General features: G+C 45.6%; 1 protein-coding gene across 1 annotated transcript in view; it reads right to left on the reverse strand.

Annotated features, from left to right (window-relative positions):
- Positions 1-7797: 7797 nt before the first annotated feature.
- The window catches only part of KDR (kinase insert domain receptor), a 45288-nt gene continuing 27856 nt past the window's right edge, over positions 7798-25229 (reverse strand). Inside the window, exons 20-30 of the mRNA XM_084759348.1 lie at positions 24751-24839; positions 24048-24201; positions 21960-22057; positions 19641-19763; positions 19391-19502; positions 19032-19131; positions 18560-18665; positions 17016-17167; positions 11857-11956; positions 11288-11373; positions 7798-9574 (exon numbers count right to left, since the gene is read on the reverse strand). Coding sequence (XP_084615474.1) covers positions 9379-9574; positions 11288-11373; positions 11857-11956; positions 17016-17167; positions 18560-18665; positions 19032-19131; positions 19391-19502; positions 19641-19763; positions 21960-22057; positions 24048-24201; positions 24751-24839 — 1316 coding nt within the window. The 3' untranslated portion in view covers positions 7798-9378. The remainder of the gene's footprint in view (positions 9575-11287; positions 11374-11856; positions 11957-17015; positions 17168-18559; positions 18666-19031; positions 19132-19390; positions 19503-19640; positions 19764-21959; positions 22058-24047; positions 24202-24750; positions 24840-25229) is intronic.

A 25229-nucleotide genomic window follows, 5' to 3' on the forward strand; every position in this document is an offset into this window, starting at 1 on the left:
GCAACCCCTGTACCTTAGGCTTAGGGATCATAGTGGAAGAGAGCAGAAATATTGAAAGAGCACAAATTTTGCTGTGAGATATGTCTCAAAAAATACCAGAAAAGTCTACCATGATGTATTTTTAACATGCTGTCTGGACAAGGATGACACCAATAGACATGGTAATATGGAAGGGGAAAATCTCATGGTACATCGTCCCTAGACAAAGAACCCCAGGTATCTAAGGCGTGCTGAGATACGGAGAAACAGTCTTCCCTAGGAAAGAGGGAAGCGAATAGACTATCCAATACCATGTGGTCAGACCTGAGATTGTAGTCATACAAACAACATTATACAGACTGAAGACTAAAGTTTGTGTTTGTGTGTGTGTGTGTGTGTGTGTGTGTGTGTGTGTGTGTGTGTGTGTGCGCGCGCACGGGAGCACAGGTACAGGGGAGAGAGAGAACAGTTACAGAAGAGAAGCCATGAATTTGAGGGAGGTGGGATAGAGGTGTAGAGGGAAAGAAAAGGGTTTAAGAAAGGAAACAGAAGTAAGAAATGATGAAATTATATTTTAATTTCAGATATTAAAAAATGCAAAAATCTTTAATACACTTTATCATTGACTTTATAAATAACCTAAAAATTTGGGTTTATTGATAAATTTAATTTGATGAGTTACTCCTGGGATACATTTGCCATTTGGAGAGGTGATTTTTTAATTGATAATTGACTAATTTTTAGAAAGTTGAGATTTTTAACCAGTTTAAAACTCTTAGCAAACCATTTTCATCCAAAAATTTATGAAGAAAAATTAGGTTAACTTTTTTTTTCAGTCTTCAAATTAATATGAATATTGAGCTCTTCCTAAGATGGCTCCCAGAAAATTTGTTCTTTGTGCTACAAGAATCTCTGTGCAAGTCTTCCAAACAAATTCCTCAGAGAGAAGGGGAAGAGATACACACACACACGCACACGCACACGCACACGCACACACACATGAGAGAGAGAGAGAGAGAGAGAGAGAGAGAGAGAGAGAGGAGAAGATTCTATTGAAAACCCCCATCCAGGTGGCCAACGGGAAGTGAACTGTCAGTCTTTGAGAACTACTATTGGACAAGACACAGATGTACCTAACTGCGCCATCAACAGTATCATCAAAAGAACAAAAGAATAAGCCGGAGAGATGGCTCAGTGGGTGAGAGCACTCATTGTTCCTGCGGAGGACCTGGGGTCAGTTCTCAGCAACAACATGGTGGCTCACAATACATCTATAACTCCAGCTCCAGGGGATCTGATGCCCTTGTCTGGCCCCTGAGAATGCTGGACACACATTATGCACAGACATTCATGCAAAACGCCCATACATATAAAATTAGGACATAAAATAAAACACAGAAACAGGAACCTAAGAATAGCTAACCTTTCCTAACTGGCATACGAAACAGTGACTCTGTTGTCACATGTTCACAGTCATATGCTGGTTCCTCGGCTCCTATCCCATCCCCCACCTTGCCTCCTCCCAAACAGTGCCTCTTTGGCTCTCACGTATTTTTTTTAAGCCTAGACCCTGCATATGAGAGTAAAACATGCTGTTTATCTCTCAAAAGTCCAGATTGTGCTTCTTCACACGATGATCTCCAGGCCCATCCAGTTTCCTGCAAAAGGCCATGTGATTCTTACCAGACACCGTCCATCCATCAGCGGGGCGCTGCAGGGCTTCATGGGAAGTCCAGCTAACCCCGCCTACAAGAAGTTTAGGCTCAAAGGAGTAACTTACTCAAGACCACACACCTAGTGATTAGCACACGGTCTTCCCTTGGATGTTAGATGTTTGTTACAACACTGAGCTGAGCATCCATACTTAGTCACACCCCAGTGAGTTTATCTAATAGATAAGGCTAGCTTAAAGGCAAGCTTGATGAAGTTAACACAATGCTAACAAGATGCTTTGTGGTACCGGGAGGTGGGGAGGTCATCTTAGCGCATACCTTTCATGTGGTTAGTTCATTCATCATTACAGGGTAAGTCAGCTCACCACTTTCCATCAAATTCTTCATGTGTCCTTGAGGTCGTCTGTAGACTGAATTCCTGGCTTGGCTCTGCCTACTGAGGTTTAAACCTTAACAACCAATCTTCACTTGTAACCCGATGATACACATGCCTCACACAAGAGCTCACACATGAGGCCCAATTCCTGGCCATATGGCCAGTGGTCAACACTCATTCTCTACCTTTGGGACTGCTAGCTTCGGAGTGACAGCCTACTGATTGCATGTCTATGAAATAAACACAATTGAAGGTTAAATTCAAATCTACAGTTTCCAGAAAATAGTGTTACATCATGACTAAATTTTCTCTAATGCACTTGTCACTATGTAAAGTTAATCCTAATTAGTTATTGCATTTCTATTTACGGATTTTCTGTGTGCATGTGGGTAGGTACATGTGTGCTACAGCATGTGTGGAGGTCTACTGTGGGAGACGGCTCTCCTCCCAGCATGCGGCACCCGGGGGTGGAATTCAAGGTCTTCAGGACTTACAGCAGGTGGCCTCGCCTGTTGGGCAATTTTTTTTTTTTTTTGGTTTTTTGAGACAGGGTTTCTCTGTGTAGCCTTGGCTGTCCTGGACTCGCTTTGTAGACCAGGCTGGCCTTGAACTCACAGCGATCCGCCTGCCTCTGCCTCCCGAGTGCTTGTTGGCTCCTTTGCTGTAACTTTTCATGTGACCTTTATTTACAAACTCTAAAATCTCACTTAGGAACGGATGCTGGTGTGATATCTTTATCTTGATCCTCCAATCTCTTTGTTGGTACAAAAGGCTACATGCACAGACATGGGGTAGAGTACTAACATTTGATAATGAATTGGATAGTAAGGGACAAAAACAAAAACAACCACTACCACCACAACAACAAAAACACCACCCTCTCCTCCCCCGACTCCAAAACAAATCCTCAAGGTATTTACCCAGTTTCATCAGACAGATGCGGTATGATCTATAACATTTGAGCTGAAGGAAAATTCAAATTCTCTGGTGACCCCAGCTGCCTACTGCCTAAAGGACTTCCAAAGTGACTTAGGCAGAATATATTTCATTTTGTCAAATAGAGGTGTGTAGGGGACGCTGCTCCCTGACAATACTTTGAAACAACCAAAGAGACATTCTTATATAAGACCTTTCCTATTGAGTTTCTAGCAAAACTAATGACAGTTGTAGAAACCATTTCCTCTGTATTCTGGATTTTCGTCCTCTGGAAAGATTTTAGATGCATAACAGAATATGGAGGACAGTGTTGTCTTATCCTAAAAATCAATTCCCTCTGTGTCGCTACTCTGCCACTTGTCCTTCTTTTCTAGCACTTACATTGTCATCTTGGTTTACAGTGTAATTCAAATTTGCAGTAGAAGGAGAATCGAGCACAAAGAAAGCCAGTTTTTTTTTCCAGCCTTCAGTGAGAAGAGTCTCGTGTGTTTCCTGACTCTAAAATCAGTGACTATGAATTACAACGTGCTAAGAAAACCCTGAACTCGGTATGAAATGAGCAAATGAAGGCTGATGGAGCCAGTAAGGAGACTGTGCTCAGCTCATTACGGTGAGACATCAAGATACACAGGGAGCTCTAGACTCACGCAGCTAAGGAGACAAGGCTGACCTTTACATGCCGAGTGCTGGTTTGCACAGTCGGTTCTTGGTAAACTGTGGAAACCGTTCATAGGGTCCTTCAGTGCCTCCTGCTCAGGCCTTTCCTCCTGACTATATCTCGCTTTACAGTGCTGTGATAGCTAATATTCTAAGCTTGATGGAATTTAGCATCACCTAGGAGACCAACCTCTGGGAAAGGTTTAACTAAAGAGGGGCCCTCTTTGAACAGCGCCATCCATGAGACCCCAGCCTGAGTAAAAAGGAGAAGGCAAGCTGAGCACCAGTGTTCATCACTCTCTGCTTCCTGACTGCGCACAGACCCAATGTGGGCAGCTGCCCCCCGCCCCCGCTTTCATGCCTTCATGATGAATTTCTCGTCAAACCTGAACCCCAACAAACTTCCTCCCTCAACTTACTTCTCCCCAGGCGTTTTGTCACAACAGTGGGCAAAAATAACGGATACAAGGAGCTGCTGCTTGAATGAATTAGAAAATGCTTGCAATGACCATCTGGTACATTGTAAGCATTTTATAGAGTTGAATATAAGCAAGCCAATGAAAAAAAACATACCTATTTAAAATTTTACGTTAAGGGCCACTTTTAGAGCCCTTCTTTGGTTTCCGTGAGAAGCCTTGCTTTTCATCAAAATATGCTACAGGGTGCTGTGGACCAGGGTCCCTGCTAACCTGGCAAATGGCTATGAGTTATCACAGCTTCTCTTCCATCTAGCCTTGTCTCTGCTTCCCTTTGATCTAGCCTAGCATTTGGGCTGTCGTTCCCAGTTATGTTCTCTCTGTGGAATGTGGAATGTCTTCAGTCCCCTTTATCAGGATAAGATATTTTAGCTTAGAGAGATCCCCTCACTCACAGCACTGCGGTCCTGTTTCACTTCTGCTAAGCCATGCCAGATCACAGGACTGAGCTGGGAGCCTGTGTTCCCGGTCTGGGAACTGCCCACGAGCCCAGACTCAACACTGTAAGAGAATCTTCAACGGAAAGTTCCAGCCCACTTTCCTGGGTTCATTCCGCTACTGTGTTTAGTATGCTCTCTTACATTTCATGTATCAAAAACAATGACTAAATATCAATCTCCAAAGTCACATGGTGACGATAATTATAGCTGAGATTTCTGGGGGGGGGGCAACTGGGATTAGGGGAAATGAGATTTGGCCTCCCAGGTGGAATTAAATGGTTAAGAGGAGGGGGAAGAGGAGGTGTGGGCTAGCATGCGTGCTCTGCCACGCCTGTGACATGCCTGCATGACCTTTACAAGTTCAAGCCCCTCCACCATAAGTAAGTTAATATCTCTTCTTTGTAAACTGTGGTAACAGAAAATGGATAAGAGGTCCCCTAAAACATCATCCACTATGAAAAGGAGAAAGACAGAATAAAATTGGAGCAAAACTTAAGAAGGAGGTCAGTGTTTTTTATCCTCTATCCCTTTTCCTTGGCAAGGTGTCTACATTTTGAGAAATCACGTAAATAATGTGTGAGCGCGCTGCCACCAGCAAATCCACCTATCCTATGTTGTAAAGCACTTTTCATTTTTAAATAATGAGATGAGATAAAACACTAAGACACAGATTGTCTCTGTATTCCATTATACTTAAACTTTTTAAAAAGGTAAAACTGCTGAGGTTGGTACTTTTAAGGTACTAAAAAGTTAAAAGCTCCGTGCTACAGAGAAGAATCTGAGGTGTAACTCACTGTCTTCTAAGGACATTTACTTGATGTGGGTGACAGTTTATTGCAACCTTTGTGTTATCAGTAGTTCTGGCTCAAGCACTTTCTCCTAATTCCACGTCCTTATCTCTGAGTCAGCCCTCTCCTGGGCTGGTAATGGTGTGTCTACCAGGTCAGCTCCAGGACTCCAGGCCAACCTGGCTGGGAAAGAGCTCTTGCTGCCCCTCCCAGATTGCACCATTTTTCTCCATCCCAGTCAAAAATAGAGTAAACAATTTTTTTTGAGTAAACAATTTTATATCATCTTGCAAATTTTCCCAGAACTGGACTCCAAGTTGTTCTGAAAAAAAAATTACACAAATGTTTTTGTTTTTGTCTACTTCCTTCACACAGAAAAGCTTCATATAAAAGTGTTATTTTTAAATTATTATCGTTGTTGTTGTTGTTGTGTGTCTGTGTGTCTGTGTAGGTATAGGTGTAGACCATGTATGTTCAAGGTGACTTCAGAGGCCACCAGCCACCAGGTCTCTCGGAGCTGATGTTATCAGACATGGGTCATTTGAAAGAGCAGCAAAAACTCTTAGCCACCGAGCTAGCTCTCTCCCCCTGGTCCAAAAGCTCAGTCTTATAAAATGGAATGTAAGCCCCTTTGAGCTGTGCTCGCTGCCTGGGCAGGAATGCAGACATGCCCACCACTCCTAAATGTGGACAGATGTGTCGGAAACTTTCCTGAAAGTTTCCTAGGTTTGCCAACATTTTATCACCCAAGGATACATCTCCAACTCAGAGAAGGGAAAGAAGATGCTAAGGGAGACAGGAAAGTTGGGTTAAGTTAGCTACTTGGAGGCTATGGCTTTGATTTTCTTCTTTCTTTTCACTGCAAAGGATAAGACAAGGTGCAATCATGGGGAAGCCTGGCCAGAGATCAGAAACTCGAACCTCACCACAGCTCTCTCCTCTCCAGGGATGCTGTTAGTAGAAAGATAGCTGGAGGTGACCACAGGCAATAACAGGGCTGGTGGACAGAGGAACGGAAGACACTGGGGCGTGGGGGGAGGTGAAGGGCATGAAGGAGAGAGGGCAGAGAGCCCCTCTGGGCAAAGGCAAAGCCTCACTTCAACACACCAAATGCTTCCAATTAAAGTTTTGAGCCTAAGACCAAGCAAGAAGCACTCTAAGAAGCTACTGCCGCTTTTTTTTCAGTGCAGGAGCAGGAGAGGAGGGGGGAAAAAGCAGCCAAGAAACAACACCATGAGAGACAGAGAGGAGCTAGAGGCCAAACCTCACCTCTAACCATTCTGCACAAGGTGAGAAAAGCATTCTTCACAAAGTGTGCCGTTCCACTTGCATCCAAACCTCTAACATCAGAACCGATGCCAGGAGCCACTTGCTAGAAACAAAACCTCTCTTACTCCCTAAAGTGAAGAAAACTCTGTTTTTTTTCTCTTGTGGTCCTTCTGCCCTGACTCTTCCCATTCATTTACTGGAAGGGGCTGGATGAAAGGATGAAAGGATGAAAGGCTGGGTGAGGGACTCCCCGCAGGGCCCTGGTTCACAGATCACAGCCAATGTCCCTGGCTGTGAGGAACACACCCCTGCACAAGCTACCTCCTTGGTCATAGAGTTGGGCAGAATGTCTCAGGAAGATGGTAGGGGTTGAAAAGTAATGCAATCTAGATATTTCTCCAGGCACAGGGGGAAGAGTTATATTTCATAAGTGGAATGGCCATGCTTGACAATCTGCTTATTTTTAAAAAAAAAAAAAACTTAGACCTTGCTTCTCCATGTATAAAAAGAAACCTCTGGTGGATGAAAATGTAATAAAGAAAATTAAATTTTGATGTTACTTTAGATTTGAAAAAAAAATCACTTAAGATAGAAACAAAAACCCTACAAGCCATTTAAAAAAGATAGCCATATTTTATTAGATAAAAATTTCAAAATCTTACATTTAAGAAATCAAATCAATAAAATCTAGATATGGCAGAGCATGCCCGGAATCCCAGCGCTGGGTAGGTAGAGGGAATGCAATCAAAGTTCGATTCCATCCTTGGCTACATAGGCAGCTGGAGGCCAGCCTGGGCTAACCACCCTGTCTCCTCCAAACACAAGCAAACAACAACAGCCTCCAGCATTACTGGGTGGAGATGTCTAACGGTGCTTTGTTCTTTGAATTCAGACAAACGCCGTCACTCTAAATGTCAATAATGGATTTCTCACTCCGGCCCTGCTGAGATGGTGAAGTGTTCCTGCAGCCCATGCATGAGCTCCTGTCCTCCAACTCTGGCCACTTGTCTGGGCATCTCTCACCCCTGAGCCTTAAGGTTCACTCAGAGGCCACAGAACTACAGCTCCCAATCCACATGTTACCAACCTCACCAGCGCTCGGGATGTGACAGGGACGTGTTCCCGGGTGGATTATGACTGTAGTGAAGACAAGGTGGGAAGAGGCCACGAAACAGTTGTGATAATACGATGCCACTGTAGCTCTTTACTCAGAATACATTTATTGGTTTATTAAGCATATAAACATTTGATGAAAATATTCTTTATAAGAACAGAGAACAAGGAGAAAGGGGAACACACTCACATTATATCTGATTCCTCTGTTTGAGATGAGAGAAATGACAGGCATAGCTGCACACGAAAGGGTTCCTTTGAGTTTTTCAGTGTTTTTAGTAAAACGACATCAGCTGCTGAGAGCATTATGCTACATAATACTGATACAAAATGCAAATGGTACAAAGGTCATTATATATAATATAAAGTTTTAATATATTACATTTGTTCTACACAACAGACTATAAATATATGTGCCATAGCATGTTTTACAGTCATTGTTCCCAGCTTTTCATACTATGGTTACCAAATGAAAAGTACAGTTTCTCTTTTGGAAAACAAAAGCACAGGGCAAAAAACCAGTAGACATAGCTTTATGTGTTAAAATTCTAAACGATACAGTAGATTGTTATTATAACCGTGGCTATAAGGTCATTTTGAAATCTGGCTACTGATTATTTATCTGGAGAGTGGACAAACCAATTCAGCTTTTCTGCCATCAAGAGGCCACAAAGCTAAAATAACTGAGGACTTGAGGGAGAGGGTGAAGTGAAGTTTGAGGAGGAACAAACAGATAGATGCATCATGTCTGAGCCTCTGTCACCACGGCCCTTGGCCTTGGACACTGCCACCAGGGCAGGCATGCGGGTGTCCACCCGGCAGAACCCCTGAGTTGCGATTTGCACTCACAGCTCGGCTCTCCAACATGGCAAGGGGGCCTCGGCGAATGTCCTCTGTTGGTGTTAAGGCACAGCCTGGGAAGGTGAGAGGCTGCATCATTTCCTTCCTGGGGCTAGGCCAGGAGACACGTAAGAGTCCGGAAGGAACTCTCATTAGGAGCAGGAAAGAGCACAGGGAACTCGCCTGGAGCCCAACTGCGAAGAGCACGCAACCTTCTAAAAGCAGAAACCTCGCCCGGCAGCCTTTGCATTTCCTGCCAGGCCACATGCCCACCTCCACTCGAGCCAACACAATGCATCTGCAGGGCTCCAGCGGCTCTCCAAGCAAGCTCGCGCCTTCCTTCCTACCAGTCCACATCCCACACAACACTTGGCTCCTGGCTCACATCCTCCACAAAGCCTTTTAGGTAGACTCAGCCCTTAGACGTCTTACCCTTCTTCAACACACAAAGCACCAACATTACCCACCTCACCCATTTTCACAGAGGTGTTCATTGCCCAGGTGTGGCTACTTCTTGGAGGATAGTGCCACTGTTTGAATGTCTTTTGTTTTAACTGGCAGTAAGACCCACAGCAGGGTACGTTATATACGATTTTTAAATGAATGGAAACCAGAGGAGTACAGTCAACACATTCTTGGGTCACGGGCATCTTCTCTGGAAACGCCCTGAGGACAAGCTCCTTACGGTCTGAGGTGGTTCTTCTGAGATGAAAATCAAATGTGGCTACTTCCGGGTGGTGGAAAGAACAACACTTGAAAAATCTAAGCTGGCACCTCTCACAGGACTTCCAGGAGGTGGGGGGTAGGGGAGTGGGATAGGGACACTTCCTTTTAAACAGGAGGCGAGCGCACCGTGGTCCCCGAGTCAGCGTGCGCTGCAGCGTCCACCAGCTTTAAAAGTCCTGTCTCGTCACTGGAGTACACGGTGGTGTCGGTGTCGTCTGAGTGATACCCAGACTGGTAGCCACTGGTCTGGTTGGAGCCTTCCGAGGCCACAGACTCCCTGCTTTTACTGGGTAGCATTCCTCTGTAGAGAGAAATGACAACCAAATGAGTTGGAAAGAGCGAGACAGCGCTTTGTCTTTTCACACGCAACAGGTTCCTGGCTCCGAGGAGGTGGGACTTCTCTCAAGACACTATCGCTCATCCCTTAATCAGCCTATCAGATTTACTCAGACAAGGTCTACTTTCAGGTACTAGCATGCATTGGTAGCTGCAGATAAGTCCTCTGATTCAGGTCCAAGTCTTGCAAGGCCGAGAGGAGATAAAAGACAGTTCTGCTGAGGGATGCAGAGCCCTTAACCAATGGCACTGATTTATGACCTTGATGATTGACAAGTTTGTATACAGTGATAGGAGCCAAAGGGGCTCTTTCATGATAGTAAATGAAATTGGGATGCTCTGAAAGTTCATTTGTGGTTTTCCTATTCAGCCATTTGGGAGTCTACATGGCTTATGAAAGATGTTAATACATTTGTAGAGAGGGGGAAAAAAAACCTGGGAGAGTGTGCGCAGTCAAAGCCAGACATGTCAAAAACTGCTTTTTTTTTATTCATCAAAACCACATTCTTTGGACAAATTGGAGGTCCAGTCACTCAGCGGCAACTGGAGAATGTTTTCAGTGACATAATAATCATGTCAAAACTAACAAATAGAGGCTGTGTGGATGGAAAGCTCAGAATTGGCCCTTTAAGGGGTCTTACCCTCATTATTCATAATAAAAAACCACATCAAAAAGAGAGTTTATTTACTCTGTGTTCAGATATGGTTTCAAGTAGGTTCAAAGTACTAGAAATACATTATTTTTCCATTTCAATCCAACTCCTCACTGCCCACACCAAGACCAGTTTGTGTCTCAAACAATGGCGTGGCATTGGCCACCTCATCGCTCTGAATAGGTATAGTTTGAGTGGGTGAAAGAAGCCTGTGATTGGTGCTCATGATTTCCCACTGGGCCCTAAGGAACACATCAGAATTTACTGTTACCATTGTTACACTGTATAAGCCTCACGCCCAAACCCGTGGGGATTCCTATCTCATACAGCAGTCTGTTGAATGTACATAAAATCTTTTTATGCTTACCTAGAAAGAGCCCACTGGCAAATAAATAACTGCTATTATCCCATTATTCTTATAACTATGGCTTTTCATAACTTTTTAATGCTTAAATCAGGTACACTTATTCAAAGCAACTACATATTCCTGTTGAGCCATGAGGGGGGGAATGGCTCGAGATCAAATTTAATACTTTTCCCACAACTGAAAGGACAATGATTCAAACAATCATGTTAAATATATTAAACAAGCAAATATGTATCTATTTACATTCCATCATTCTTAATTACAGAGAAAACCCCTTAAGTGCAGGTTTGACAATCCTTCAGCATCTGCAAAGTCTTAACTCTTCACACTCTGATATCTGCTGATGTCCTTGCTATTTGGCCAGGGCCATAGGAACCACTGATCATAGAAGTCTCACAGCAGTCATAGATTTGGTCCAAAAAAATTGACCAAATACTCTAATTCACTTCAGATCTTTTTTTTTTCAGATTTATCAATTTCATTGCTTGGCTTATTTCAGTTCTTTATCAAATTGCTAATTTAGGATATTAACATCATCAACCTTCAAAAGCACCAGAAGGGAAAACTGTATCTACACTGGATGTCTTTATTAGGTCTTTTCAAAAGAAAAAAAAAAAAGTCCTGTTGAAATCATCTTTCTTATTTGGCTGCGTCTTACCCAAAAGATGGAGATAGCTTGTTCCTGTCTTCCAGGGTTTTCAGCTCTTCTGATGCAAGGACCATTCCACTGTCCGTCTGGCTGTCCTTTTATAGAAGGCAATGAGATGACACAGTGAATGGACACACACGACCAGCTACTTTAAACTTATTTCTCAGTCCGTGCAGGAGACAATATGATCCACTGGCCCACCAGGGAGGGTAAGGGTGTGGCATCCAGGGACTGTGCAAGCCCCAAGGGAAGCAAGTGCTTCCAGGAAGCTGACTTAGGCTAGGGAGCGAGGAAAGGTCTGGCCCAACTGAGGACATTGGAGTCTCCTTTGCCCTGCACAGTGACACCGTTTGCACTGGAGCAAAGTTGGACATACAGCTTAGACCATCTTGAACTTTGGTCTAGGTGCCTTTCTTATGGCAAGACTAAAGATTCATCTCTATAATGACCCCATGGCACATACCCTCAAGGACAGCCTTAATGAGGTTCCAAGACTCAAATGCTTAGGCTAATATTTATCTAGCTAGTATTTCGCCCCCAGTATTATTTCTACGAGTATTTATAAAAGATGTACTTACATCTGGGATTACTTTTACTTCTGGTTCTTCCAGTGGGATATCTTCAAATGTTTTTACACTTACTGGCCGGCTCTTTCGCTTACTGTTCTGCAGATAATGACTGCAAGAGAACAAATATTTATTTGTATTTGAGTGGTGGTATATTTGGCTGTGGAGGCCTCAAGTGATACCTAAGTTCATTGTCCGCCGACCACAAGTTTAGTAGCAACTTTCAAAACATCCTTTGGTAAAAGAAAAACAAAATTTAAAAAAAAATCCTTCTCTGCTAGCACGCACAGAAAGCTTAATTTCCTGTGAAAGTCTATTTAAAAGTATAATATAGCTGAGAAGAGTAAAGGAGCCCCTGTGCCTTTGAATTGTGCTTCTGAGGCCCAGTGCTGAACTGAGGACACCAGCAGCTGCCTTCTGATGGGCCCAGACCGGGTGGGATTCCTCCAGTGAGCTCTGGGTGTCTTGCTACCATGGTTACTATTTCTTTTTTTTTTTTTTTTAGCCATCTCCAAAGAGAGGTGTTCTACACAATGTTCACAGGGCACCCTGGGCAGAGGAAACAGTAGCTCTCTCAGGGATACTGTGTTCTGCTCAGTGTTCTCAAGTCAGCTTAAATACAGACCTAGGGCACAGAGGGAGGGAAGCGGGGCCTTACCCAGCCAGACTTTTAGCCCAGACAGCTGCTTCAGAAAAGAAGCAGAGGCCTCAGAGTCTCAAGACACTCTGCATAGCTTTGAGTCTCACGCTGACACATCAACGGTTCTGTCGCTCCGTTATAAACGCATATAGGCGACAGCTATCCTCCTGTAGCGTACAAGGATGCGGGGAAGGTGGGCAGCACAGCAAATGGCAAGGCTGGCGTTCTTAGGAATCGCAAAGCGCTATCAGCCAGCATTTGTTTCCCTCTTTTGAATTCCAAAAGACCCTCAAAGAAGGTCAGGCAGGATGTCTCCTTGGGGCTTCCTCTTGCCTGACACTTGACATTGGGGGAGTCAAGAGATCCTACCAAAATGTCTTGCAGCTCAAGAGGAGATAGAGAAGTCCTTTTATAGGAAGTGCCCATGAATAAACATAGTCTTCACTCTTGTCCCCCGACAAGCAGCCTGCCGGCACAGTGCATAGACGCCGGGGCAGAGCTGACGAATGGAAGTCGAGTGTCTCTTCTCTTCCCCAAGAGATCATTTCCTCCCGGACACAGAAGAGAGGATGAGGTTCCCAGCGACACCCTCACTCAGGGGACACCACAGGAAAGGGGACATGTGACACAGGGAACAAGCAAAGCCCGTTTCCTGCCTGCTGTTCCAGTTCTTAAAAGCAGTGACTGTCAAAGACGGAGGAGTATCATGACTATTCACTGGATCAGGCCTTTGGGAATCTACCACAGGTCAGGCTGTGAGCTGACTGCTCTTCAGGCATCGCCTCATGGGGCGCCTGTCCAAAAGCACACAATCAGGATCTTAGGCTATCACTGCGAGGGCCACTGAGGTTTTAAGCGTGGGACTGGCATGATCAGACGCACTTTCTAGAAAGTTGGCCATGAATGAGAAGGGGAAGACCCGACGCAGTGAAGCCCCTTAGGGGACATCACAGTTACCCAGCAGGAAAGCCGGGAATCTGATTAAAGGACGAGAATGCACATAAGGTTTGGAGCAGTGCCTGGATTCCAGAGATATCTGAGGGGAGAGCCAAGCCCAGTGAGGAGGCAGAAGTAGCACATAGCTACCTTAGAACACCCAGATCCTGGAACTCTGAGCCCAGTGGTGACAAAAAAAAACTGTCTGCTTCTTCATAGATGACAATGCATTTTCCAAGAGCTCCTTGCATCGGCTCCCCACAGTCTCCCAAACAGCTCTCCACTGGGAGATGAGGAAGCCGAAGCCCAATGGGAAAATGGCAGATGAAGGGGAGACCCAGGGCTCATACTGAAGTTTGCGGGCTCTAAAGCCCACTTGGGGCTGTTGTTTCTCACCCCTATTCCACACTGACTCCTGTGGAGTGTCAGGATGGAAAAAGAAAGAAAAGAGTCAAAGCCAACTCACTCAAGTCTTTACTAAACACCTACTACTTTCATGGCTTTGTTCGGTTTCCCACATGTGCACTGACCCCAGGGCGAGTTGGGGGGGAGGGGGTGGAGTCAGTCCAGAGTGTGGAGCAGATGATAGGTGAAGAAACACTAATACCATTTCAAGCAAACTAACATGATGGTCAAATCAAGGAAGAGCCAACCAGCCAGCAGGCTCTCCCAGGCATCAATCCACTATCGGTATTTAATCACCACTAGCAATTAGTCAAAATGAGGAAAATAGCATATCGCTAAGCTTTGCTCTGCAAGAGAAGTGTAAAGGAGTCTCTGGGAAACTGCTTGGAATGGGAGGTGAAACTCCGAGCAACCACAGATGGTCCACACACCACCCTCCAAGAGAGACGAACCCCGTGAATTCGGGTTTTCTTGAGGAAAGCATATACACTTGGGCCCAGGGATGATCCACGGGGGAAACTGGAGACAAAGCTAAGCCTAGGCATAAGTGGTCCTCCCCGCCCCCACTCCGCAGCCTCTTCTCTTCTGTTGAGCAAATATTTTAGAAATAGTTTAAAGGGGTAACGAATCAAGTGGCGGTCTCCCACGGTGATGCCCCTGCCCAACTCCACTTATAATGCAACAGAGTTGAAAAGTATTAGGGGGAAGCAAAGCAAGAAACACTCAGCTTTTCTACTTGGCTGAAAGTGTGAAAATAGATAGAACGTGCCCTAAGCAATGTCCTAGCCTCCGTATTTTCCCCAGAGAAGCTGCACACTACTGTGTGGAGTGTGCTCGCACGTCTATAACTCAGACCACTGTAAAGCAACAGAGGCATTTGTTTCTATAAAAGGAAAAACAGGGGAGTTGAGAAGCGATGCGAACAAAAACTTCCGATTTCCGTTTTGCTTTTCAGTTTATGGATTGCTAAAAGAGAACCTAGTCTGAGAAGGCTCCTTCAAAACTCACAGGCAGAAAATCTGAGCCAAGCTTGGTGGGGCTAAAAGCACGGTGTCACATTTGTCCATGCTTCAGGGGATGAGTGTTGGCAGTCCTTTTTTAGAGCCAGCCTCACATTGGCCCTCTTATTACCCAAAGGTGACTCTGTCTCCTGCTTAGCACCATGTGCAAAGAACCCAACAAGCCAATGGTCCAGCTCCGAACCCTGCTCTGCTTAAGTCGCAGGGCATGAAGGGGGGACAGTGTGCCACCAAATGGCTCTCTCATTAAGGACGCGGCAATACAGTGTGGCTTGGCGGGAGCAATGACCAAGCCAGGAGCCAGATGAACTTGAACTAGGAATTTGCATCCATGGGGGATTCACGTCATAACTTCAGACTCTCCCTCTCTGAGAACTTCTCCTCGGAAGGAGGTTAGACAGGAGCTAAGTCGGGGATCAGAGGAGGTGGCTTCGTTTCAGGGGCAGGACCGGAAGCAGCACCCGCTAACAGCTGTCCTTTATGAAGTGCCTTCAAGTGCCAGGCACTTAGAAATACATTACAGTATGCGATGCTCCAAGCGGCCTTTCACAAACAGCACCAGTGCTGTTGCCTTGCTACACAAAGAAACTTGACTCTCTCTCTGTGTGTGTGTGTGTGTGTGTGTGTGTGTGTGTTTGTGTGTGTGTGTGTGTATGTGTGTGTGTGTGTGTGTGTGTGTGTGTGTGTGTGTGTGTGTGTGTTGTGCGGAGCAGGATTGTCGGGTAAACAATTTGGGACTTGTTCCACAGCTGCCATGAGGCTTACCTAGGCATCACACCTGCTTTTACCAAGCTCTCATGTCTACATCTTTAATCACAATATTTTGCACTGCCCCAGGTGTTTGAGCTAAAGACCTAGATGCAGCATTCACCCTAAATGATAGTTTCTGTCTTGCCTAAGCTCTTATATAGACAAGATTCTGATAATACACAGAAAATATTCTTCAGAAAGCATTGACTGCTCTTGTTCTAAAGGAATGGTAGCTTACTGGTAACCCCCCCTCTGTCTCTCTCTGTCTCTGTCTCTGTCTCTGTCTCTGTCTCTGTCTCTGTCTCTGTCTCTGTCTCTCTCTGTCTCTCTCTGTCTCTCTGTCTGTCTGTCTCTCTCTCTCTCTCTCTCTCTCTCTCTCTCTCTCTCTCTCTCTCTCTCTCCTTTCACTCTCTCTCCTCTCACTCTCTCTCTCCCTACCCCCTCCCTTTCTGCAGTTTGGGAATCCTCAGGGCAAAACACCCCTAGGCCTTACAGTACAGCAACTGGGCCCAGCCATGGCGATGCCCCTACAGGAGACAGCCTGTGCCTGTTCCTCCTGCAGCTTGTGCCCACCCAGGAAGACAAGCTGCATCCATGCTGTCAAGAGGTCTGGCTGCAGAAGGACAAAGTGAAGTTGTCCTGGGTTTAGGAGAGGGAACGCTAAGATCGTATTGTGGGAACCCCCATGGGTGTTTTCCTCATGTGCAGGTATTGACTGAGAACATAGAAAGCTGCCTGCAGACCCCTCCACAGACCAGGACTGGAGCTCAGCGCATTTGTTTTAAATACACTCAAGCATCCCACTAGGTAAATACAATGTTGAAACTCAGACTGGGGAGACACTTCTGAGATGTAGTGTGCAGACCCATTGAGGACACAGCCTGTGGCATGCGGTATCCACACCACTCGAGAGCCCTTGATATGTTTCATATTTGCACAGAACTCTTCCTGAGTCACTCCTAAGCCTTTTATTCACCTTAGTAAAAGTGTACAAAACAACCGTTTTAATATAGATGTCTCAGTTACATGGCGCTCTCTCTCTCTCTCTCTCTCTCTCTCTCTCTCTGTCTGTCTCTCTCTGTCTCTCTCTTTCTCTCTCCCTCCGGTCTCCCTCCCCACCTCCCCCTAAAGATTAATGAACTGTGGCATTTTAGTTATTTGCTCCAACAAGGCTTAGACTTCTTAAAGGCAGAACTGCACCAGCAACATGGGCCACAGATGGGAGGGGGGCCAGACCTTTTGGAGAGCACTGCCTTTGTAAACTTTTTAGCTAGAAGCAGTATGTGACAGCCTAGCCAAGTGTCTTCCTCCCATCCCCCAAACACCCCCTCCCCCCACCCTCCAGCCCCAGCCCCAGCCCCCACCTGCCTCCCTGCAAGCTGGCCTTGAAGCCCCCTGAGGGGATGCTGGCCATCCAGTACCTGATTCCTGCTGTGTTGTCATAATGGAATTTGGGGTCGCACACTTCCTCTTCCTCCATACAGGAAACAGGTGAGGTAGGCAGGGAGAGTCCAGAATCCTCTTCCATGCTCAGTGTCTCTGACATTGGAAGAACAATGTAGTCTTTGCCATCCTGAAACAATAAACACAGAGTGCTATTGTTATGGCTGCTGTCCTTCAAGGGCCTTTTCATGAAAAACAAAGGGCAGGGTGGGGGGCCGCAGTGTGTGTGTGTGTGCGTGTGTGTGTGTGTGTGTGTGTGTGTGTGTGTATGTGTGTGTATATGTGTGTGCGCATGTGCACGCGCTTTCATATCTGTAGACAAGACTTCAAGACTGTATTGGGAAAGGGTTGACAGAAACAAAAGGGCACTTGAAAGGGATGTGTGGAAGAAGCTTCATAAAGGGACTAAGTAAAAACAGAGTTAGTGAAGGCACAGGAGGCCATGCTTGCCAGGAAGACAGAGCAGGCGGTGGTTGTGGATGCAACATGAGAGCACAAGCCCAGAAATTAATTCTCCAGAAAGACCTTCACGGGAAGCAGGCCTTCAAAGCATCCTGCCTCCACCGGAGCCTCTACAGTCCAAGGCAGAAGGCAGCAAGGAGAAAAGCAATAAATAGCAAGATTATAGGAATTCTGGGAAAGGGTAATGCAATCTGATGTCATTCCTCAAGAGAAAGTTTAAAACAAGATGATCTGGTGCATGCAAATGTCTGGAAAGTTGGCTGAGGACAATGGATGTGGCCTTCAAGCGTGCAGAAGGAAAAAGGAAGCAACTGGCCCCCCATTACAGTGAGGGACACAATGAAGACTCTAACAACAAGAGGGCAGAGCTCTGCTGTGGAGCTGTCATGCGAGTTTGACATTTTACCAAGAGAGGCCAAAAGTCATGGTTTTGCCTAATTAGCGTGTGTGGTTTGTTTGGGCTTTGCCTGCAGTATTTACTAAAAGTTACTTGAAGTTCTTTCCATTTCTGATCATCTGTAAGTCAACCAGATGCTTGTTTTGTTTTATTTTGCTTGCTTATTTTTTGAGGTATTTTTGCTATACTGCCCAAGCTGGCCTCCAACTCATGAGTCTCTTCTCTTGGCCTCAGGAATGCTGGGATTACAAACATGTTCCATCGCGGTCAACAGGGTTGTTTTTTTAAACTTTAGAAGAATATCCGAAGACATGGCACAAAAATAAGTAGGTGAGGACTAGCAAGATGGCTCAATGGGTGAAGGCATCTTTCGCCAAAGCCTGATGACTTAAGATAGATCTGCTGGGCCACATGGTAGGAAGGGACCAGCTCCTGCAGCTTATGAGTGGAACAGAGGCATCTATTCTCAAGCTACGAGTTAGGATCTCACCAATCTAAAGAGCAGTTACACCTTTCAGGAAGCGTTATCACACAGAACTGGAAGGCAGAGCTTCCAAGAGAATAACATGGTGCTTTGCAAATGCCCAGGCAGCAGAGTGTTCGATCACAGAGCCTTGACCTGAGGGATCTTTGGACAAGCTTCTTGAGTAGAGCGTTACAAACCTGCTGAGCATTCGCTTGCAGGAGATTTCCCAAATGTTCCACCAACTCTGAAAACGAGGGCCTCTGGTTGGGGTCCTCATGCCAGCAGTCCAGCATGGTCTGGTACCTAGACGAGGGAAGACACCGGTTTCATCAACTATGCCATTCTTCCAAGAGCTAACGGTCAAAATGAGCACTTGAGTCAGAGGTATTTGCAAAGAGCCTGCCAAGAGCTGAGATGCTGTGGAGAGAAGTAAAACTACAGGAGACACAGATGCACCCAGAGGTGCAACCATCTGTCAAAAGGTCTTCTTTGCCACACCTCTATCGACCTTTAATAAAAATTCTCTGGTGTAGATAACAAGTAACTGCGATGGCCGTGCTTGAGGTAACCAAGGAGGGCTTCAAAGGAAGCGTGAGCACAAGCAAGGCCAGGATGCAGATGCACACAAGGGGAGGCCTTCTCAGTGGGAAGAACGTTCCAGAGTCTTACATTTCTGGGGTGGTGTGGTCAGGAGCCCTCATTCTAGTTCCTTCTTTCAGTCGCCTACAAAATTCTTCGTCAATCTTGACCCCAGGATACGGGGAAGCACCTGGAATAAGACAGGGAAGGGACATTCTATGATTTGGATCCCTCGTAGGATGTCCTTAAGCCTGATTCCTTACATCCTTATCGCCTACGTAGCTTTTCGTCCTTCCTCTTGATTTTTACCATCTAAATCTCCCAAGAAATCCCACTTGGCGGGAGGTAAAAATATAGAGAGGAAAGGATATACAAAGGCTCATCACTTACTATCATCTTATTTGCTCCCAAACTCCCACCCAGGAGAGGGCCAAAGAGAAGTGACGTACCTAAGGAAAATATTTCCCAGAGCAAAACACCGAAAGACCACACGTCGCTCTGAATTGTGTATACTCTGTCAAAAATTGTTTCCGGGGCCATCCACTTCAAAGGCAGCCGGGCCTAAGGGGGTGACAGCAAGGCATCAGAACCCGAATTGGCAGGTTTCTAAAGAAAACACTTCTCTTACTTCTAAACACAAATCCACAAAGTGGAACCCAGCACCTGAAGAGACGACAGAGCTCATCTTTAGGTACTTACGTCTCCTTTTCTGACGTAATCTGGGTCTTTATAAATATCCCGGGCCAAGCCGAAGTCACAGATCTTAACCACATTCTTCTCCGACAGGAGAATGTTTCGTGCCGCCAGGTCCCTGTGAATACACTGTGAAAAGAACAGTTTGTGTGGTAAGTCTCTACCTAGCTAATCTCTTTTACATCTGTTGTGACCTCATGCCTTAAAAAAAATCCTGCATCAGAGAGCCAACTTATTAGCAAGGACTGGGGTGGCTTTTTATACCAACACGACAGGAGTAGGGTCTATGTTTTACTGAGGCACACATCTACTTAGGCCATAAACAGCCCTAGCCTTTGGAGTTAAATGACAAAGATAGAGACCGCCGATGGACACAATGTAAAAAAAAAAAAACAAAAACAAAATGTGTCTCTGATCACATCCACACAGCCTCTTGTTTATGCCCCATGTGGCTAACACTGGGTTAGGCTAAGGAGATCCCGGAATAGATTGGTTTCGAGTGGATGCGTAGGGTTCTCATTGATTTGGTGCCCGTGGTTGGCTTCCTATTCCACTCGGTACACCAGCCGGACTAGATCTGGAGGCTACTCAGTTCGGCTTCCAAAGTGTTCGATATTACAGCGCAGATGAACCCAGGGAAGGCTGGCCAACGCGAGTGGATCAGATCCCACAGTGCGTGCACTGGGAAGTGATCCAGAGCTTGGCTTTAAGCCTCTCCGGATCCTCGGGTCCTCCGGTGCTCTATCCTGTCTGTCCTCTAACTTGATCTGACTTTCAGCTTACTAAGCAGCTACGTCACTGTGGTCACAGTCCTCAGCCAAGTGCTTAAGCATGCCATCTGAGAGCGCATATGAGCCCCCAAAGAACTTAAACCCCAAATGAAAAGCTTACATGAGAGCTCCAGGTCAGCACAGGGGTGATCACAGAAGCTTGTAATCACTGCCTCTGCCCTACCCGGCACCCCAAGTCTATATAGCATTCTCCTTTGCACCAGAATATTCCGGGTAGCATTGTCTAGAGCTGGAAAGGCCAGAGTAGACAGTATTCCAATTTGCTCTTAACCGAAGAGTTTCCCTTATCAGCTGGCTGACCAGGTGGTAGCCAAAAAGATCGCCTAGTGCTTATGGGAGAAAAGAAAGGGCTCTACCCGCCTCCCTCAACTCCTACTAACTACATCAAGCTCCTCTTCTGGCTGCCAAAAGGAACTACTTGGCTCAAGAGAGAGCTCTCATAACTACAAAAATGACACTCTTTGAAAAATATTCAAGGCCCTTCTCATCGGGCAGATCCCGTGGGACCCTGGTTCGCTCCCTTCTCCTTGAGAAACAGAATATAAGAACTGTCTAAGATTCAGAGGTTCTAGAAGCTGTGAGAAAGTCTAAACTTCAGTTCAGGGGAAGGGGAGGGACCTTACAATGATTCAGAAAACAAAAGAAACAGTTAAGGCAGGTTCCCTGCAGCAAGGAGCCTGCAGCAAATTCGTGCCCTCAGCAGAGAGCTTTTCCTAAATGTAAGGCTAACTTTCCTACTGCACATCTCCCCCTTCCCAAGGTCACCAGGGACTTCCACCAACCCCCCTCCCACCTCAGTGGTGTTTACAACCTTTGGAATATTTGTCACTTGTCACGTCCCACCTCAGCCTTTGTTTGGCCTACTTTCTAATTTTAGCTGTTTTAATCGGCCTCATCTGAAGCCGGGCCTTCCTGCCTTCTAATTACGAAAATAACAAATAACTTTTTGATGGATGGCAACGAATGTAAAATAAATTAAAAATAGACCCCGCTACCCCGAGATATCTACAAGACTCCATCCCTCGCCTCTTCTAGGCCCTTGCTCAAATGTCACACCCTTAGTAAAGACTTCCTCATCTACCTAGTTTAGTATTGAAGTGCACACATGCTAGCATACGCACATGCAAACACACCATTTCCATACATTCCGCAAGCCCCTCCTGCTTTCCTTCACCCCACAACATCTAGTCCCACTTAGCCTTCCATATATGTCATTTGTTTACTGGTTGTTTCATCAGCTACCAGCACCATATACACCAGGAAGCTGCAGAGCTGTCTTGGCTGGCTCACCGTGGTGGTGCTTAGAAGTCTACCCAGCACTTAGTGGTTGATCAATGAGTATTACTTTTATGAATTAATTTCATGACATCTCTAGCCACCTTGTATTAGCAGGAGCAGAGCTGCCCCCAGAGGAATGCTTTTAAGAATCCTAAAAGTGGCACATGACTTTCCAAACCCAAAACAAGCAAGCGGGTGTCTCGTTTCTAAGCCTGTGATCCGAAGAGAAGGTTCACTTCCCCCTGACCTGTCGTACCTTCCTTGATGCCAAGAACTCCATGCCCTTGGCCACTTGGAAGCTGTAACAAATGAGATGCTCCAGGGTCAGAAAGTCCTTGTACAAGTCTTCGGAGGCTGTGAGAAGAGGCAGAGGGACACCGTTGAATATTCCCATCCGGCAAGAGCCTTGCATCTAAGTCAGCCAGGCTGATCTACTTAAGACCCGAGCGTCAGTTTCAGGAGACAGAAGCAGAGCCCCTGCCCATTTGCCAAACCCTCAAATTATTAGCCTTCATCACACTCCTTGGGGAAAACAATGTTTTCTTCATTTTAGTCAGATGGAGCCAGTAAACACAGAAGGGAGAATAGAGGTAAAATCGTGCAGACAGCAGGAAGAGAGAAAGGACTTTAAAAGTCTGCTATCTCAAGCTGTTGTTGTTTTTTTCCCCATGAACCCAGAGAGGAAAACAATAGCTCATATTAAGAATTCTAAAAATAAAAGAACAATATTCAGGGTCATCAAATCTTTTCTCTCCGGGCTTTGTCCTGGGACAAAGACCAAAGTTCAAACTATAGTCCACAACAGAATACTAAAAATACCAGAAAGAGATTTATTTCTCTCACTCTCAGACCTAAGCACATTATATCTGGCCTGTCAAGGAGGCTTTCCTCCAAGAATATGAGTGAGTGACCACAGACATGAAGGATGAATTTACATAAGTTGGCAGTATTTGTTACCGTGCAAACTACTACAAATAAACACTGAAACACTCGTGGGTATTTCAAAATGATCCCTAACTTAGGTCAGGTGAGATAAGGCTTACTGTCTCCTTCCTGGACACAAGACCAGAGTAAACACAAACTCAATTGTCATAATAACTTTGTTAGTGTTTTTAAAAAGGCTAAGACTAGCATCATATTCAAGGGGAGGAGGTCCCCATCAGTCACAGTCATAGGGAAGGGGAATGGGGTGAAACTGGGAGGGAGGGAGGAATGGGAGGATGCACGGGATGAGATAGCAATTGAGATGTAATATGAATGATTCTATTTTTCAATAAAAAAATATTTAAATGTAAAAAAAAAAGGCTAAGACTTCTTCCTTAATGAATTCTCGTGTGAGGGCTAGAGGGCTCTTGAGGAACAACAAAACTCTCCTCACTTTCCAGATAAAGAAATGGAAGCAAAGTCCAGGCCTGCAATGCCAAGCCATTTTTACCTCCCCTTGCCCTCAATTCCTTGGGTTTCCAATTCACTGGCTACCTTTTGTGAGCAAGAGGGGACACGGCCCACTTGATTGCAGACCTCATGACATAAGGCCGAGACAGCTTTTCCATGCCCCTCTCGCCCAAGTCCTAGCCACCAGCTGCCTACATCGCTTCTAAAAGAAAGAAGCTAGATCCTCCTCTTGTGGCCGGGAGACAGAAGTGGGGGTGGGTTTGTCTAAATTCACACTCCCGAGAGCATCAGATACCAGGCATCCCCATCTCTGTCAACACAGCTGTGCCTGCTCCTTCTAAGTAAAGTAGACATACAGTGAGTGTGTCCTAGAGCTGACTGAAATGTTGGGGGTGTGGCCGAGGTCCAGCTCCACCCATCAATGTCACTGGGATCACAACCAAATGAGTCACAAGTCAAAAGTGTGCTTGGAAGGGAGATGAGAAAGCAGCTGAAACGGGACGAACATAATGGCTGTGTCCTAACCCATCTTGGAGAAGGTCAGGTAGAGAGAACAGAAGGGCTCTCTGTGTATTGCTGAGGCACACTACTAGATCTGAACCACTATGGTGACGAAGCCTAGCCAAGTACAGGAAAGCTCCCTCCTCCTTCCGGAATGTAGCACTAAACCTCTACTGCCAATAAATTCTGCTCCAGTACTGAATCAAGAGTAGCAATTTGATTGCTGGTGACGCCTTAGCCCACCTAGGCGTCCCAGGATAACCCTGCTTTGCCTCCCAATGGAGTTCACCGTCTATTTAGGGATTTCATACTTCAGTTAAGCTTGCCTGGACACTACCTAGGAATTCAGATTCCTTTCAAACAGGAAGCTTGTCCCCATGGCTGAATAGTTTATCACCGTCTCTCCATACAAGAGAGTGTATTAGGCACAGGCGGCAAGGATGGCTACCTTCTTCTTCCTCTACATCACTGAGGGATTTTTCCTCAACAAACCCAGAGCTGGCCGAGCTCTGGCTGCTGGTGATGCTGTCCAGGCGGCGTTTCAGGTCTACGGAGAGCTCCCCGACGTAGTCCTTCCCCTGGCGGAACCGCGCCCCTTTGCTCTGGAAAAGAAGGAAGTGTGCAAATTCCCCAAACATCAAATGGGTCTCTAGTGCCTTGCAAGGCTGCAAACAACTGAAATTATTAAAAGCAAACCAGAAAGACAATTCTGGGATTCTACAGTCTCTGAGTTGAAATGGGGGGAATGGGGGGGTGTTGGTTTTGACTACTTCTTCAGCATTAAATGTTAAGTTCTTCATTTCCAGGAATACTCAGACACACACTGGCATTAGTTCCTCTTTACAGAGGAATGTACTTTCCACGGTGTCAAATATAGCGAGGAGACAAACTATCATCCACAGACAATTCCCCCTCTGCCCTACACTTTCCTTAATCAAATCTAGCGCCATCATAATGGGTCAAGAGACTAAAGTCCTAAAAACAAAATATTAGAAGTCCTAATAAATAGAATACCAGAAGCATACAACCCCCAGAAAATAAAGGGGACGTTGAAACAACCAAGGAAATCGGGAAAGAATTTTAAGTAAAAGACACACGCATACCAATTCTGTTTTACAGTCGGACCCATGCTCATGTAGAAGATGACGTACCTTATAGGGAACAAATTCACTCCTCTTGCCCCGTAAGTAAGTTGAGAGGTTTCCAAACTTGCAGAATTCTACAATCACCATGAGAGGCCCTGCAAATAACATAGTGTGTCGAGAAAGGAAAATGCACTTCACAGACATTTCCAGCTATATACTTAGCATACCGATAAGCCCAAAACTGTGCTAGAAGAAGGCTTCGCGTATAACCTTTCATTGGAACAGGGCTGTTGAAATCATCCGACCCCAACCCCCTCCTATTGTAGCACTTTCTTTTCAAAAAAGACAACTCGACAAGTGTAATCAAACCTCTGCAATCAGCTGAGATGGCTCTGGGGTGGGAGGAACGGGAGATGACTTAAGCATCTTTCCTTTCAAGGTTTGGGCCGCGCTCATCTTCCCAATCTAACACTTACTCTACAAGTAGCAAATCTCCATGATGAGGCCATCCTTGAACTCAAAGGATGCTGCGGAACCCTTTGATT

The sequence above is a fragment of the Acomys minous genome (genome assembly GCF_964271855.1).
Source record: "Acomys minous genome assembly, chromosome: 15".
Taxonomy (NCBI): Eukaryota; Metazoa; Chordata; class Mammalia; order Rodentia; family Muridae; genus Acomys; species Acomys minous.